Source organism: Sciurus carolinensis, chromosome 4 (assembly GCF_902686445.1).
Source record: "Sciurus carolinensis chromosome 4, mSciCar1.2, whole genome shotgun sequence".
In the NCBI taxonomy this organism is placed as follows: Eukaryota; Metazoa; Chordata; class Mammalia; order Rodentia; family Sciuridae; genus Sciurus; species Sciurus carolinensis.
The window spans coordinates 101,433,031-101,451,490 of record NC_062216.1 but is presented as its reverse complement, the minus strand read 5'-3'; the positions used below and the strand labels follow the sequence as shown (position 1 = coordinate 101,451,490).

Sequence of the window (18,460 nt, the reverse complement as noted above, 5' to 3'; positions counted from 1 at the left end):
TACGAGATTTATCTGTTCTTCACCACACTCCAGAGAATAGAACTTGGGACATGCTTACACCATTCATTTATATTTGACTCATGGACTTCTCCCTCTTACTTACCTGATTTGCTGCCACCAGAAGTTGAGGAAGTTCTAGCTGAGTCTCCAGGACTGGCAGTGGTAGAGGCAGCTGCAGACACTCCACTGGTTCCTGGAAACACAATCAGGGCATGGGCTATAAAAGATGAATATATTCCTGGCCTCTGTACGAGGATTTGGGTGTCTCCAGATTAAAGAAAATGAAGGATATGATCCTTTCATCTTTCTTTAGTCCAGCAATGTAATCCCAGTTAGTGCTTGACTTCACAGCCATGCATCTGCTGCAGGAGGTCTCAGATAGGGCTCCAGATGCATCACATTCAACCAGGAGCACCTCACCTGAACCCGTGGCTCCAGTGCCCACTGCTCCAGGGGTGCTGCCACCTTGAGCTTCAGTGGTTGCTCCAGATGATACTTCCTGTGTGCCTATATTGATAGGGAGAAAAGGCCAGCTCAAGAAACTCCAAATGAGTAGCTTTGTGAATATAAACTGAAATATACTCTCTTCAACCTTTAAAGAAAAGTATTTATTTACCCTGTAAATGTACTCATATCTTAGGATCTTGCTGAAGGTAAATTGACATAAAACAGGGAACTCTTACAATGTGCTCATTCCATTGAGATATTGAAATTCCCACATCAATGTCCTTGTGTCTGTTTACTAGAATGTCTTATAATACAAATTACGTTTCCCCTCTTAACTGTTGTCATGCTTATTCCTCACTTCTCCATGCACATGGTTGTTCATCTCACACTTTCTCATTGACATTGGGTGATATCAATTGCATGCCCCATTCTTTTACCATAATTCATAATAGTGAATTGTATTTTACTATTTTTTATTCCAAAATATATTCAATACCTCACATATACTTGTTGGAATATTTCTGAACTTCTGAAGATTTGAAAACACCTGGATCATAATGGTCAGATTTCTCAGGAAAACCTGTCAAGACTAGTTCTGAGTAATTAGCTCTCATCTCTACTGCCTGGATTTCATGCTGCTTGTGCTCCTCAGTACCTGTTCTTCCAGATGTGTTTTCACCAGCAGAAACAGTGGTGGCCTTGTCATCTCCTCCTCTCGAGGCTAATGGGAAGAAAAAATGGTGCTTAGTGTACAGAGCTAGGAAGAAAACTCTCTTCCCAGGACATTCCACTATATTATTCTTGTCATCGGTTCCTTCAATATTCTCCATTGGTTCCTTTCATTGCTATCATTCCAACACTCAGGGAACTTGACAAAACAGGGCTTAGACCCTCTCACAGTCATTAATGACATTCTTTCTTACCTGCTGGGGTTCTAGTGCTGGTGGACTCAGTGCCTGAAGATCCAGATGTTCTGTCTCTGACTGCTCCTGAGGTCACTCCCAGGGATGCTACTGCTGTACCTGATAAAAACAGCAGTGCTTGCAACATATGCTAGCTCCTCTGAAGGAGGACATTGTGAGATTAAGACACAAATTCAATCTTCATGTACATTTTCTTGATTTACCAACAGCCTACATGCTTTCCAGTTTGTACCCACTTAATAAGCACTAAGTCCACCTGCTAATATACCTGAGATTCCTGTGCTTGTAGGTCCAGTGCTGGGTTTTCCAGGGGAGCTGCCCTCTTCCCCACTAGAGGTCTGTGTACTAGGGTTTCCTGTTCCTAATGATGAAAAAGTATCACTTAAAGTGCCCTTAAAAATAATGAAATCTTTTAACTCATAACCATTCTCTTTAGCAGGTAACTCTATTCTTCACATTTATCAAATGTGCTTAAGTGGTGTGCTCTGACTCACCCATGTGCACACAGAAAATGAAGGCACAATATTCCATCTGCTACCTCTTATTTTATACAGCAACCAGTGCTTCTAAAGTGACTTCTGGTAAAAGGATCAGTTTGTAATGTTTCCAATCTATGCTCAAGGCATCTTTTTAAAGATCCATAACATAAATACAGATTTGAAATTTAAATAAATTGATCACATAATATGCAAACCTTTATTTTGCAGTTTATGGATTTAATGTTACAATGCTACACTTAAAATGCTTGCTCTCTGTTTTACTTCTTATCATATCACCCCCATTCCCAGCAGTCTGGAGACTCACATTCCCATACCATGTTTTGAGTACTCTCCTCACAAATTATTGTCTCATAATAAGAAATTACTTGTTGAGATCTTATTATTACCCAAGTATTTATACCTCTGATTTTTGTGAAGATAAAATAACTAATCATTAATAAAGTTTCAATAAGTTATTGATCTACCTGGAATTTATATTGTTTATTTTTGAGCAAAATGTAAATTTTACCTCCTCATTCAGTAATATTAATATAAATAAAAGAATATATATGATATCATTTATAAGATGCATCATAACAACAGCTAAGCCAAAATAAGTGTAGGATAAAAAATAACAGGCCATGGATTCATTAATATATCCCTAAACACAAGTCCAGTGCATTCATGAGCAAAGTTCCTATTAATAAAATTTTAAAGTTCTGATGTATGTTCAAAACAATCCAAAGTGTTAAAGTAATTTAAGTAGGGCAGAGTCAGGATGATAGCTGAGCTTTGGGAATGTCTCAATGACATGGCATTGCCTCAAGTGTGAAAACGGAGGGAAGTTGGAAAAGACTGGGAATTGTCAAGAAGCTGTTCTCTAACTGAGCATCAATTCACTAACCCACTTGTTAACACAGTCTGCTGGGTTCCATTCCAACACCCTCTGATTCTAGACTACTGGACCCCCAAGTCACCAATTGTAACACGTTCCCACAGTTTTCCAATGCCTCTGACCCAGGAATCACACTCTGAGCACCACTGTGTGAAGGAAGGAGACAAGCTAGGCAGAGGGCTGCAGGGACTGGGGAAAAGGGTTTAATACCAGAATAAAACACAGGGAAGTGGAATGCAAGCAGAAGATGCTTCAGAGACCCTTATGATTTGTAACTGATGGCAAGGAGGGTGGTTATGAATTTCATCTTCCTCAATTTCAATCTCATTATCTCTGCTTAATTGTTGTCAATATTTTATTATTCCTGGATCTAACACTGATCTAATTGAGTAAATGATGAATAAGTTCAAGTATATTCTCCTTCCCTTTTGTTGGATGTGAGCTCTAGACACAGGTCACAAACCAAGGTTCACCTGCTATTGCCCACCAGGCTCACCACTCTGCTCTCTCCCTGCCTTGCTAGCTTGGAGACCTTCTTATCTCATGGGAGTAATGACACACAAACACAGTGGCGGTAAGAGTCAATGTCTTACAGTGAAAATATCTGTGAGCAAATCAGACATTTTAAATTGCCATAAAATACATCACTCAGGTTTTTGTAACCACAATATTGATTTTGGATTATTTCCACTTCATCCAACTAATCTGTATAATTCTTCAGTTGGTCTCATTATCTAAGACTCTACCTAGTAAGATTATTAGTGTGGGGAAATATAGAACTCATTACAGAAAATATTGGATATTCCTCATTACCTGGTTTCATCTGATTGGAAGATGTGTCATTTGTAATTCCCTTACTGGTTCCTGAATTTATTCCTGGTGACTATCTAATTATCTTGAATTAAGTTTAAAAAATATAAAACCCTCCATAAAAAATTTTATGGGGACCTCCAAACTATCAGGTAGTGATAGCATAAACTTTATATGACACAATCTAAGAGGCAACATGCTGAAAAAGGTACAGATATTACATTTTAATTACATATATGTATAATCACTAAGCCTGATAATTGGTTTGAAAATAAATTGTTTAACTAGCATTATGTGAACCAGTTAGTTGGCTGCCACTTGTATAATTTGGAAAACTGGGATTACCTGATGTGTCTCCAGACCTGGTGGAGCTGGGGCTCAGTCCTGCTGTGGTGCCTGCACTTCCACCTATGGAGGTAATGGGAACTGAAGTTGCAGTAGAACCTGAGAAGAACATCAGAGGAACTCCTCACCTAAAGTCTACTTTGGGCATTACTGCCAACAGGTGATCTAACTGTCCAATCACTCCTATTATATGAAATTGAATAAATGAATCCAGTGTCTTATTACCACAAGTACCTATAATATTGGTTCTAATAATTATTTCTTAAAGATTCTGATTTACTTATTCCATTTTTTTATATTAAAACATCTTCCTTTTAATGGGATCAACTAGGTATTCATATATTTATCTCAACTACTTTGCTTTAAAATAAGCTGGGTTCCCATGAATAACTCTTCATTTTGACCAAAGCCAGGACACTGAAGGTCATCCTCTACTCACCTGAGTTCCCTTCACTTGATGTCACTGCATTGCTTTGGGCTCTGGTTGTTGTGCCAACGGATGGTCCAATAGTGCCTTTCAAAACAAACATCAAATAATATCATGAACCTTGAAGAAGTTGGGCAAATAATGCAGTGCCTCTCTATGCTTTCAATATATCTTTCATTTATTTTTTATACTTCTCTATTTCTTTAAATTATGCCAAAATCTTACACAAAATATTGTACAATTTAATATCCTTCAGTGAAGTTAATTAATTTTGCTTGCAAATAATATTCCTTCTCATCTACCTTGTTAGTGAACTCATATTTGAAATTGCTGGTTCTGACTTGGGCTACATATTGCAACCTACTGAGGATTTAAACTATGTACCACCATAGGACTCTTTCAAGGGTTATGAATTCAATGGATCTGTGAAAAAAAATTCCAAAATTTTCTTGGAGTTAATTGGGATTCAGAACCAGTAGAGCAAATCATGACCCTCTTCACATTCACAAGCTCAAAAGCCCCAGGACAGGGTGCCTAAAACTTGAAGGCACATAGGTACATTCATGGACTCTCACAATTGCATAACATTAGAGAAAGATCATGAAATTCATTCTAGTCACGCCACTGGAACCTGCTGAAATGTTCGTCAAGAATTGAGCTCATTATCTCAAGTTTCTCAATAGTTCTTTCTACTCTTCACTACACTCCAGAAAACAGAAATCGGGACATGCTCACACTCTCCATTATATACTTGCAAACTTAGGGACTTGTCCCTCTAATTTACCTGATTTGCTGCTAGCAGAGGTGGAGGCAGGGTTAACTGATTCTCCAGGGCTGGCAGTGGTGGAGCCTGCAGACACCCCTGTGGTCTCTAGAAATAAGAAAGAAGTATTTGAAGGGTGCATGTTATTACTGTCACCTCTATGAGTATTTAAGTGTCTCCAGAATGAGAGAAAATGGAGGATATGATCTCTTCAATTTTTATAGAATAGTAATCTAATCCTAGTTAGGGCCTGATTTAATGGACCTGCATCTGCTTCAGAAGGTAATGAATGGGAGCTTCTCGTGAATAATATCCAACCTCTTGGACCTCACCTGATCCTGGGGATCCAGTGCCTGCTTCTCTAGTGGTACTGCCACCTCGAGCTTCAGGGGTTGCTCCAGATGATGCTCCAGGTGTGCCTATTATTTATTGGGGAAAAAAATCACCTTAGAAAACCTAAAGAAAATCTTCTTATGAATATGTCATGAAATATTTTGTCTTTTTCCTAGAATGAAGGAATGTGTCTATGCTGGAAACTTTGATGATATCGTAAATTCTTCCTGAAGGTAAACTGAGGTAAATCAGATAACTGGTAATGCACTGATTCATTAAGATAACTGCCTTTACTAAAGTAAAAAAAAACACACAGAAAATTTTTGGTTATCATCAATGTCATTGTCTCTGTTTCCTAGATCAGTCTTATATTCCCATTTTCAAGTTTTCTCTTCCTGATCGCTGTCTTATTCTTTACCTCTCTATCTATGAGTTTGTTAATTTCATCTTTTTCCAAATGTCATTGGATGAGATCACTCATATGCTCCCATTTTTTTCACTCTATTACGTACTCACTCCAAAACAAGAAGTACCACAGATATTCTTGCTGATATAGTTCTCATCTTCTGGAAAGTTGGCATCACCTAAATGATAACCTTCACATTCCCCAGGAAACCCTGACTCTGACTAGGTTTTGGGCAAACACCTCTCATGTCTACTGCCTGGATTTCATGCTGCTTATGCTCCTTCAGTACCTGTCCTTCCAGAAGTGTTTTCACCAGCAGAGACAGTGGTGGCTGTGTCAGATCTTCCACTTGTTCCTAATTAGAGGAAAAACAGTATTTAAAGTACAGAGAGCTCTGAAATAAAGATGATTTCAGGGACAGTTTTTTTGTTTTATTCTAGTCATTAGTTCTTCGATGTTCTCCATGGTGACCTGTCCTCCTCCTCATTCTCACACTCGTGGATCTTGACAAAACCATCACTGTGCCCTACCACCACCCCGTAAAGATGTTGTGCCCTACCTGCTGGGCTTCCTGCACTGGTGGCCCCAGTGCCTGATGGTTCAGGTGTGCTGCCCCTGCCTGCTCCTGAGGTCACTCCCAGGGATGCTCCTGCTGTACCTGATAAACACAGTAGCAGTGCTTAGAACATATGCTAGTTCCTCTGAAGGAGGAGATTGAGAGATTAAAGTCAAAATTTCAATCTTCTTGTATCATTCCATCATTTATCCAACAGCCTAGATGCTTTCATATTTGGATAATAATAATCACATCCCAAGTGCACATCCTAACTTACCTGAGCTTCCTGGGCTTGTAGCTCCAGTGTTTGGTTCCCTGGGTGTTCTGCCCTCCTCACCACTAACCGTTGTTGCACCTGGGCCTCCAGTTCCTAACGAAGAAAAGCAGCATTTCAAATTGCCTGATGAATAAAGATTTTTTCCTCATAAACTTCCTAATACTCTAACTGATGCTTTGCAACTGAAAATAAAGCTAAAAATCAATTTCAACTCTTTTCCACCTCTGCAGAGGCTTAATTTTAAAATCATCGAATATTCAGTATACATAGAAAAATATTTTAAAAATTAAATAAATTCACATCTTCTTAAATAAAGAAGATCACATATTATATGTCTTTATTTAGAAGTTAGAAATTATAGTGTTAAAACACTACATGTAAAAATGTTTATACTGTTTCACTCAGTCTGGGAACACACATTTGGGCACCAACCTTTCAGTAATCTATTTCAGATCATGGGACTTACTGTGTGATGACACAAAAGAGATCACCTATTGAGATGTCATTGATATTATACAATTATATTTCAGATTTTTTGAATATACTAATTGGTCATCACTCTAATATTAGAATAAATTTACTACTACAATGGTAATTACCCAGTTTATTTTTCCTGCTACCTGTAAATTACTTCATTCAATCCAGTATTTTAAAGTCTTAAAAAGTTTACTTTATTCAAAATACAATTTGTCATAAATTTTAAATCAAATCATCAACTAAACAAAAAGTGTAGGCAAAATTAAAATAGATGCATAGATTTGATAATAAAATCATGGAGAGACATCCTATGCATACATGAGAAAAATGACTCTTAATGGTATATAACATTTTGATGTATCTTAAAAACAATCAGAAAAACTTAAGTATTTTCAATACTTCAGAGACTGGTTGAAATTTAGCTACGGGAAGGTCATTATAACATGACATTGATGCAGTGTAAACTGGGAAGAAAACTGGAGAAGATTGGGAACTGTGGAGAGGTAATTTTCCATGTGAGCATCAATTTCCTAAAAAAACTTGTTAAGACCATCTGATAGGCTCCACCCTCACACATTCTGATGCTAGGCTGGTGTACCCAGAAATATACTCTTCTAACAAGATCCCACACAATTCCAATGCTTCTGGTCCAGAAAACACAGTGTGAGCACCCTGGTATTAGGGGAAGTAGATAAGCTAGGCAGAGGTGTACAGAGACTAGGGAAAGGATTTTAACCTGAATAAAACACAGGAAAATGGAATGGAAAGAGCAGATACTTCAACCTCTTTAAAATGTATATCTAACTGACAGCATGAGGGACAGTAGTTAATTTAGTTGTGTTTGTATTTAATCTAATCATGTATGCTTCAATATTGCCAATAATATCTTACTGCTGGATATAATTTAGCAACTAATGCATAAGTTCAAGCATATTCTTCATTTTGAAAATATTCTCTTCATTTTCAATGGAACTTTACTTTTTTTTTATTTATATTTGGTGCTGAGATCAAACCCACTGCCTCACAATGCTCGGCAAGTGCTCAACCACTAGGCCACAACTGCAGCCCAAGCACATGCTTTTTGATTTTTGTTGAATGTGAGCTCTTGCACACAGGTTGGACTGCTGGGTTGCCAGGTAATACCCTAGAGGTGGAGTAGTCTTTCTTGTAAACCAGACTTGCCAACATGGGCATTTTAATTATTTTCTCATATTATGAGATGAATGACTTATAAACAAAAGGGTGCTAAGTTTGATACAACACAAAGAAAAATGGGACAAAATCACACGATTTAATGTGTCTTACAAATATAATATTAATGGGTTATAAAACTGCAAATATTAATTGTTGACTGTTTCCCAAACTCATGGTATCAAAATGTATAACTCTTTTTTTTTTTGTAAACAAATGGGATACATGTTGTTTCTCTGTTTGTACATGGAGTAAAGACTCACCATTTGTTTAATCATAAATTTACATAGGGTAATGTTGTTTGATTCATTCTGTTATTTTTTCCCTTCCCCTCCCACCAGTCCCTTTGTATAACACTCTATCCAGAGTGGAGTTATTCCTGAGAGCACAGGACTGCCTGCATGAATATGCCTATATGGATGCCCTATAGGACATGCCTTGTATCATTGTTTCCCTGCTTGGAAGCCATGACTCTAACAATTCCATTCTTTCTCCCTTGTATTTCACCAGGCAACATTCTAGGAGTCCTGATGAAGTTCAAACCTATTTTTAAACTATACTACACAACTGGATGGGGGCTGCCAAATTATTAGACAGTGGGAATGGGTAATTGTAACATACCTGAAGAAAGAAACTTGATAAAAGTCTAAAGATACTAAATGTTACTTGCATAAGAAGAATTATCTCCTAAGGATTATGTTTGATTTGGAAAAATATTGTGTGAGTTGCATTGCTAAAAAGGTTGCTTGACTGCAGCCAGTGAACTTCACTCTGACCTGGGCTTACCTGATGTGTCCCCAGGACTGGTGAAGCTGGGGCTCAGTCCTGTTGTGGAGCCTGCAGTTCCAGCTGTGGAGGTGATGGGAACTGATCTTCCAGTAGCATCTGAGAAAAATACCAAAGGAACTTTTCACCTAATGTCTACTTGATCTTTGAAGGCAATGGGTCATATAACCATCCAAGCACATCTAATAATTAAATATGGAATAAATGAATTCAGTGAGTGCCAGGAGTGCCAAGATTGGCTTATGATATTTATTGTCATGTTAATAATTTAAGATATAGATGAGATGTATTTTTTAAAGTTTTTAATTATTATTTTTAATTTTTAGTCTGCATTTTGATTCATTGTACACAACTGGGGTACATCTTTTCATTTCTATGGTTGTGCACGATGTAGATTCATACCATTCGCGTAATCATACATGTACATAGGGTAATGATGCCTGTCTCATTCCACCATGTTTCATACCCCTACGCACATATACCACTCCTCCATTTATATACAAAAGACTTAAAATAAGTATACTCCAGTAAAGCAGCCACATCAATGTTTATAGCAACTCAATTCACAATAGCTAGATGTGGAACCAATCTAGATGCCATTCAACAGATGAATCGATAAAGAAACTGTGGTATATACACAGAATGGAATATTATTCAACCATAAAGAATAATAATATTATGGCATTTTCAGATAAAATGGATGTTATTGGAGAATATCATGCTATGTGAAATAAACCAATCCCCAAAAATCCAAATTGAATGTTTTCCCTGAAAGTGGATGATCATATATAATGGGAGTGAGGGTTTGGGGAGAGAGAGAAGAATGTATTTTTTAATAAAGACATCTTTCTGCAGGTTGAATTGTGTCAACTGGGTCTTTATACTTTCACCACAACTACTTTACTTTAAATTAAGCAGGGTTCCCACAAAATGACTCTAAATTCCATCTTCCACTCACCTGAGATCTCTTCAGGTGATGTCCCCACATTGCTTTGGGCACTGGTTGTTGTGCCAACTGATGATGGTCCTGCAGTGCCTTTTAAACAAACAACAGATGATACAGTCTTTAAGGACTCCACATCATGCTAATCGCTCCTTTCAAATATTTCAATTTCTCATGCATGCATTTGATTTCTATTTCACTCATTAGAAAAATTGTTCATCAGTCCTGTATGACTTAGAATCTTTACTAATTCTTCCAAATAATGCTATTTAATATCTACTTCCTTAATGTTTGCAATGTGGAGCCTTAGTGGTTCTAAACAAGGTTACCAATTGGAACCCACTGTGACTTTACATATACACATGCATGGTATTTTCTCATGGTTACACATTCAATGAGACTGGAAAGGAAAAATTACAAAAGCTTTCTGTAGTTAATTCTAAATTTCAGTCAGAATACAAAATCATGGTCCTGCTCCAGACTCACAGTCTCAGAAACTCCAGAGCAAGGGTACTGCAAATATTGAGGTACATAGCACATGCAGGCATCCTCAAAATTGCATAAGATTATAGAGAGAATATATAATCCAGTGGGCACACTACTACATGATAAACTGTCAGTCAGAATAAAATGTCATTACTACCACAAGTGACTTACGAGATTTATCTGTTCTTCACCACACTCCAGAGAATAGAATTTGGGACATGCTTACACCATTCATTTATATTTGACTCATGGTCTTCTCCCTCATATTTACCTGATTTGCTGCTAAGAGAAGTTGAGGAAGTTCTAGCTGAGTCTCCAGGGCTGGCAGTGGTAGAGGCAGCTGCAGACACTCCACTGGTTCCTGGAATCAGAATCAGGGCATGGGCTATAAAAGATGAATATATTCCTGGCCTCTGTATGAGGATTTGGGTGTCTCCAGAATAAGGAAAATGAAGGATATGATCCTTTCATCTTTCTTTATTCCAGCAAAGTAATCCCAGTTAGTGCTTGACTTTGCAGCCATGCATCTGCTGCAGGAGGGCTCAGATAGGGCTCCAGATGCATCACATTCAACCAGGAGCACCTCACCTGAACCTGTGACTCCAGTGCCCGCTGCTCCAGGGGTGCTGCCACCTTGAGCTTCAGTGGTTGCTCCAGATGATACTTCCTGTGTGCCTATATTGATAGGGAGAAAAGGCCAGCTCAAGAAACTCAAAATGAGTATCTTTGTGAACATAAACTGAAATATACTCTCTTCAACCTTTAAAGAAAAGGATTTATTTACCCTGTAAATGTACTCATATCTTAGGATCTTGCTGAAGGTAAGTTGACATAAAACAGGGAACTCTTACAATGTGCTCATTCCATTGAGATATTGAAATTCCCACATCAATGTCCTTGTGTCTGTTTACTAGAATGTCTTATAATACAAATTACGTTTCCCCTCTTAACTGTTGTCATGCTTATTCCTCACTTCTCCATGCACATAGTTGTTCATCTCACACTTTCTCGTTGACATTGGGTGATATCAATTGCATGCCTCATTCTTTTACCATAATTCATAATAGTGAAATGTATTTCACTATTCTTTATTCCAAAATATATTCAATACCTCACATATACTTGTTGATATATTTCTGAGCTTCTGAAGATTTGAAAACATCTAGATCATAATGGTCAGATTTCTAGGAAACCCTGTCATGATTAGTTCTGAGTAATTAGCTCTCATCTCTACTGCCTGGATTTCTTGCTGCTTGTGCTCCTCAGTACCTGTCCTTCCAGATGTGTTTTCACCAGCAGAGACAGGGGTTGCTGTGTCAGCTCCTCCTCTCGATGCTAATGGGAAGAAAAATGGTGCTTAGTGTACAGAGCTAGGAAGAAAACTCTCTTCCCGGGACATTCCATTATATTTTTCTTGTCAACAGTTCCTTCAATATTCTCCATTGGTTCCTTTCATTGATATCATTCTAACACTCAGGAAACTTGACAAAACAGGGCTTAGTCCCTGTCACAGTCACTAAGGACATTCTTTCTTACTTGCTGGGGTTCTAGTGCTGGTGGACTCAGTGCCTAAGGATCCAGATGTTCTGTCTCTGACTGCTCCTGAGGTCACTCCCAGGGATGCTCCTGCTGTACCTGATAAAAACAGCAGTAGTGCTTTTAACATATGCTAGTTCCTCTGAAAGAGGAGATTCGGAGATTAAAGTCAAAATTTCAATCTTCTTGTATAGTTCCATCATTTACCAACAGCCTAGATGCTTTCATATTTGGACCAATAATAATCACTAAGTGCACATCCTAACTTACCTGAGCTTCCTGGGCTTGTAGCTCCAGTGCTGGGTTCCCTGGGTGTGCTGCCCTCCTCACCACTAGGTGTTGTTGCACTTGGTCCTCCAGTTCCTACTGAAGAAAAACAGCATTTCAAATTGCCTTTTGCATAAATCAAATCTTTTTTCCTCATAAACTTCCTGATACTCTAAATTATGCTTCACAACTGATTATAAAAAAAAAAAAAATTTCCACGGTTTTCTACCTGTGCTAGAGACTTTCTTTTAAAATTATACAATATTTAGTATACCTAGAAAAAATTTTTAAAATTACATAAATTCACATTTTCCTAAATAAGGAAGCTCATATAATATATAAGTCCTTATTTAGCAGTTAAAAGATTATAGTGTTAAAACACTACATTACAAATTTTATTCTGTTTCACTAAGTCTGGGAACACATATTTGGGCACCAACCTTTCAGTATCCTATTTCAGCTCATGGGACTTACTGTGTGATGACAAAAAGCGATCACCTATTGAAATGTCATTGTTACCATACAATTATGATTCAGATTTTTGTGAATATACTTAGTAATCATCACTCTAAAATTTGAATAAACTTACTAATCAAACAGGAATTACCCAGTTTATTTTTCTGCAAGCTGAAAACTACATCATTTAACCGAGTATTTTTAAAGTTTAGGGCAAATAGATGAAATTGGAGAATGTCATGCTAAGTGAGATAAGCCAATCTCAAGAAAACTAAAGGATGAATGATCTCGCTGATAAGCAGATGATGATACATAATGGGGGGTGGAAGGGAGGCAAGAATGGAGGAAGGAGGGACTGTATAGAGGGAAAAGAAGGGTGGGAGGGGTGGGGGATAGAAAAAAATAACAGAATGAATCAAACACCATTACCCTATGTAAATGTATGATTACACAAATGGTACGCCTCTACTTTATGTACAACCAGAGAAACAAGTTGTAACCCATTTGTTTACAATTAAAAAAGTTTATTTTCTTCAAAACACAATTTGTCATAAATTTTAAATCAAAACATTCAGCTAAAAAATAAGTGTAGGCAGAAACAAAATAGGCCCATGGATTTGATAATAAATTCATGGAGAGACATCCTATGCATACATGAGATAAATGCCTCTTAATGGTATATAACATTTTGATATATCTTAAAAACAATCAGAAATATTTAAGTATTTTAAATGCAGAAATGCAGAAACTGGTTGAAATTTAGCTGTGAGAAGGTCATTCTGACATGACATTGGTGCAGTGTAAACTGGGAAGAAGGTTGGAGAAGAGTAGGAATTGTGGAGAGGGACTTCTCCATGTGAGCATCAATTCCCTAAAAATACTTAAGACAATCTGTTGGGCTCCACCCTCACACATTCTGATGCTAGGCTGGTGTACCCAGAAATATACTATTCTAACAGGATCACACACAATTCCAATGCTGCTGGTCCAGAAAACACAGTGTGAGCACCCTGGTTTTAGAGGAAGTAGGTAAGCTACATGGAGAATTGCAGAGATTAGAGAAAGGACTTAAACCTGAAAATGGATGTAAGAAGAAGACAATTCAAGGTCTTTAAAATGTGTAACTAACTGACAGCATGAAGGACAGTGGTGAATTTAGTTGTGTTTTTATTCAATCTCATATGCTTTATTATTATCAATAATATTTTATCACTGGATATAATTTGGCAACTGATGCACAAGTACAAGCATATTCTTCTTTTTAAAAATATTTTTAGTAAATGATAGGCCTGTATTTTTATTTATCTACATGTGGTCCTGAGAATTGAACCCAGGGTCTCACAATGCTCACTGAGTGCTCTACCACTGAGCCACAAACCCAGCCCAAGCATATTCTTCTTGATTTTTGTTGAATGTGAGCTCTTGCACACAGGTTGGACTGCTGGGTTGCCAGGTAATACCCTGGAGGTGGAGTAGTCTTTCTTGTAAACTAGACTTCCTACCATAGACCTTTTAATTATTTCCTTATATTATGGGAAGAATGACTCAAAAACACAGGATGTTAAGTTTGATATGATTCAAAGAAAATATTTGAATTACAAATAAAATATTAATGCATTATAAAACAGTAAAGATTAATTGGTGACTATTTCTGAAAGTCATGTATTTGACCTGTAAAATTCTTCAGCCCCTTTGTCTAAGGCTCTACTAAGAGTGGAGTTATTGCTGAGGTCAATTACAGGACTCCCTGTATGGATATGCCTGTATGGATATCCTATAGGATATGCCTTATATCTTTGTTTCCCTGCTTGGAAGCCCTGACTCTAACAATTCCATTCTTTCTCCCTGCTGTTTCACCAGGCAACATTCTAGGAGTTCTGATGAAGTTCAAAACTACTTTAAAACTATACTACACAACTGGATGGGGGTTACCAACTATTCAACAGTGGGAATGGGTAATTGTAACAAAATTGCAGAAAGAAACTTGATAAAAATCTAAAGACACTAAATGTTAATTGCATATGAAGAATTATCTCCTAAGGCTTATATTCAATTTGGAAAAATGCTATGTGAGCAGCATTGAGAAAAGGGTTGCTTGATGGCAGTCAGTGAGCTTCACTCTGATCTGGGCTTACTTGATGTGTCCCCAGGACTGGTGAAGCTGGGGCTCGGGCCTGCTGTGCTGCCTGCAGTTCCAGCTGGGGGGGTGATGGGAACTGATCTTCCAGTAGCAGCTGAGAAAAATATCAGAGGAAATTCTCACCGAACACCTACTTGAACTTTGAAGTCAATGGGTGATATAACCATCCAACCACATCTAATAATTATATATTGAATAAATGAATCTAGTGACTTAGTGCCAAGAGTCGCTTATGATATTTGTTCTAATGCTAATTATTTAACTTACTGGTGTACTTGCATTTTTTTTTAACAAAGACATCTTTCTGCAGGTTAATCTGGGTCAACTGGGTCTTCATACTTTCACCACAACTACTTTGCTTTAAAATAAGTAGGGTTCCCATAAAATGTCTCTTTATTTTGACCAAAGTCAGGCTCCAAATGCCATCTTCTACTCACCTGAGATCTCTTCAGATGATGTCACCAAATTGCTTTGGGCACTGCTTATTGGTCTAGTAGTGCCTTTCACACCAAAAAACAAATAATAATAATCTTTGACTAAGTGGTTCATATCATGCTAATCTCTCCTTTCAAAATATATCAATTTTTCATGCATACTTTTTGATTTCTATTTCACTCAGAAAAATTGTTCATCAGTCTTGTATGACTTAGAATCTTTACTGATTCTTACAAATAATGCTGCTTAATGTCTATTTCTTTAATGTTTGCAATGTGGAACCTCAGTAGTTCTAAACTTGATTGGCAGTTGAAATCAACTGTGGCTTTAAAATATGCATGGGTCTTTTTTCAGGATTACAGATTCAAAGGAACTGGGAAGGAAAAATTGCAAAATTTTATGTAGTTAATTCTAATTTTTAGTCAGAATACAAAATCATGGTCCCACTCCAGACTCACAATCTCAGAAACTCCAGAGCAAGGGTTCTGTAAATATCAAGGCCCATAAGCACATGCAGGCATCCTCAAAACTGCATAACATTGTAGAGAGAACATCTAATCCAGTGGGCACACTGCTACCTGATAAACTGTCAGTCAGGAATTGGGCTCACTACCACAAGTCACCTAGAGTTTTCTGTTCTTAACCACACTCCAGAGAGTAGAATTTGGGACATGCTTACACCATTCATTTATATTGGACTCATGGACTTCTCCCTCATACTTACCTGATTTGCTGCCAGCAGAAGCTGAGGAAGTTCTAGCTGAGTCTCCAGGGCTGGCAGTGGTAGAGGCAGCTGCAGACACTCCACTGGTTCCTGAAAACACAATCGGGACATAGGGTATAAAAGATAAATATATTCCTGGCCTCTGTAGGAGGATTTGGGTGTCTCCAGAATAAGGAAAATGAAGGATATGATCCTTTCATCTTTCTTTAGTCCAGCAATGTAATCCCAGTTAGTGCTTGACTTTGCAGCCATGCATCTGCTGCAGGAGGGCTCAGATAGGGGATCCTGATGCACCAGGAGCACCTCACCTGAACCTGTGGCTCCAGTGCCCACTGCTCCAGGGGTGCTGCCACCTTGAGCTTCAGTGGTTGCTCCAGATGATGCTTCCTGTGTGCCTAGATTGATAGGGAGAAAAGGCCAGCTCAAGAAACTCAAAATGAGTGTCTTTGTGAATATGAACTGAAATATACTCTCTTCACCTTTAAAGAAAAGGATTTATTTACCATGTAATTGTACTCATATCTTAGGATCTTGCTGAAGGTAAATTGATAAAAAACAGGGAACTCTTACAATGTGTTCATTCCATTGAGATATTCAAAGTCCCACATCAATGTCCTTGTGTCTGTTTACTAGAATTGTCTTATGATACAAATTAAAACATTTGCCCTCTTAATTGTTGTCATGCTAATTCTGTGCTTCTCCATGCACATGGCTGTTCATCCTACACTTTCCCAGTTGACACTGGTGATATCAATTACATGCCCTATTCTTTCACTATCACTCATTATAGTGAAATGTATTTCACTATTCTTTATTCCAAAATATATTCAATACCCAACATATACTTGTTGGTATATTTCTGAACTTCTGAAGATTTGAAAACACCTAGATCATAATGGTCAGATTCCTCAGGAAACCCTGTCATGATTAGTTCTGAGTAATTAGCTCTCATCTCTACAGCCTGGATCTCATGCTGCTTATGTTCCCTCAGTACCTGTCCTTCCAGATGTGTTTTCACCAGTAGAGACAGTGGTTGCTGTGTCAGTTCCTCCTCTTGATGCTAATGGGAAGAAAAATGGTGCTTAGTGCAAAGAGAACTATGAAGAAAACCCTCTTCCCAGGACATTGCCCAGTCATTCTAGTCATCAGTTCCTTCAATATTCTCCATTGGTTCCTTTTGTTGATGTCATTCCCACACTCAGGGAACTTGACAAATCATGGATTAGAAACCTGCCCTCCTCCCTAAAGAGGGTCTGTTTTATCTGCTGGGGTTCTAGTGCTGGTGGACCCAGTGTCTGATGATCCAGATGTTCTGTCCTGACTGCTCCTGAGGACACTACTGCAGTACCTGATAAACACAGTAGCAATGCTTGCAACATATGCTAGATCCTCTGAAAGAGGACATTGAGAGATTAAGACACAATTTCAATCTTTTTGTACATTTTCATGATTTAGCCAACAGCCTACATGCTTTCAAATTTGTACCCACTTAATAAGTACTAAGTTCACATATTAACACACCTGAGTTTCCCGTGCTTGTAGGTCCAGTGCTGGGTTTCCCAGCAGTGCTGCCCTCCTCCACACTAGGTGTCTCTGTACTAGGGCTTCCTGTTCCTAATGATGAAAAACAAAAATTCATTTTAAAAATGACCTTAAAAATAATCAAATCTTTTAACTCATAAACATTCTCTTTAACAGATAACACTGTTCTTCACATTTATCAAATGTGCTTAAATGATGTGTGCCAAATTTGTACACAGAAAATGAAGGCACAAAATTCTATCTGCTACCCTTTATTTTAACTGCAACCAGTGCTTCTCAAGTGACTTGTGGTAATAGGATCAATTTGTAATGTTTCCAATCTATGCTAGAGACATTCTTTTAAAAATACCATAACATAAATGTAGATTTGAAATTTAACTAAATAAGACCACATAATATGTAAAACTTTATTAAGCAGTTTGTGGATTCTGATGTTCAAATGCTACATTTACAAATGCTTGCTCTCTGTTTCGCTTCTTATCACATCACCCCCCTTAACAGGGACTCATATTCCTGCATCATGTTTTGAGTCGTCTCTTCAAATATCTTTGTCTCATAATTAAAAGAGAATACTCCTTGAGATTCATTATTATCCAAGTATTTCTATTTCAGATTTTTGTGAAGATAAACTAACTAGTCATTATTTAAATTTTCAATAAGTTATTGATCTACTTGGAATTAATTTTTTCTTATTTTTCAGGATATGTAAATTTTATCAGCTAATTCAGTATTACTAATGCAAAGAATAGCATATATATGACATTATTTGTATACAAAGTTAATCATACCAACAGCTAAACCAAAATAAGTGTAGGA

The 18,460-nt window shown here is 37.6% G+C and overlaps 1 protein-coding gene across 1 annotated transcript in view; it reads right to left on the bottom strand.

Moving 5' to 3' along the window:
• Muc19 (mucin 19, oligomeric) overlaps positions 1-18,460 on the bottom strand; it is a 149,048-nt gene that overhangs the window by 68,735 nt on the left and 61,853 nt on the right. The window contains exons 58-82 of the mRNA XM_047549752.1: positions 17,624-17,716; positions 17,097-17,162; positions 16,411-16,497; positions 16,103-16,192; positions 15,381-15,443; positions 14,939-15,037; positions 12,351-12,443; positions 12,081-12,179; positions 11,814-11,879; positions 11,133-11,219; positions 10,816-10,905; positions 10,074-10,151; positions 9,116-9,214; positions 6,662-6,754; positions 6,388-6,486; positions 6,118-6,183; positions 5,422-5,508; positions 5,111-5,197; positions 4,339-4,413; positions 3,900-3,998; positions 1,639-1,731; positions 1,371-1,469; positions 995-1,168; positions 421-507; positions 104-193 (exon numbers count right to left, since the gene is read on the bottom strand). Coding sequence (XP_047405708.1) covers positions 104-193; positions 421-507; positions 995-1,168; positions 1,371-1,469; positions 1,639-1,731; positions 3,900-3,998; positions 4,339-4,413; positions 5,111-5,197; positions 5,422-5,508; positions 6,118-6,183; positions 6,388-6,486; positions 6,662-6,754; positions 9,116-9,214; positions 10,074-10,151; positions 10,816-10,905; positions 11,133-11,219; positions 11,814-11,879; positions 12,081-12,179; positions 12,351-12,443; positions 14,939-15,037; positions 15,381-15,443; positions 16,103-16,192; positions 16,411-16,497; positions 17,097-17,162; positions 17,624-17,716 — 2,259 coding nt within the window. The remainder of the gene's footprint in view (positions 1-103; positions 194-420; positions 508-994; positions 1,169-1,370; positions 1,470-1,638; positions 1,732-3,899; positions 3,999-4,338; positions 4,414-5,110; positions 5,198-5,421; positions 5,509-6,117; positions 6,184-6,387; positions 6,487-6,661; positions 6,755-9,115; positions 9,215-10,073; positions 10,152-10,815; positions 10,906-11,132; positions 11,220-11,813; positions 11,880-12,080; positions 12,180-12,350; positions 12,444-14,938; positions 15,038-15,380; positions 15,444-16,102; positions 16,193-16,410; positions 16,498-17,096; positions 17,163-17,623; positions 17,717-18,460) is intronic.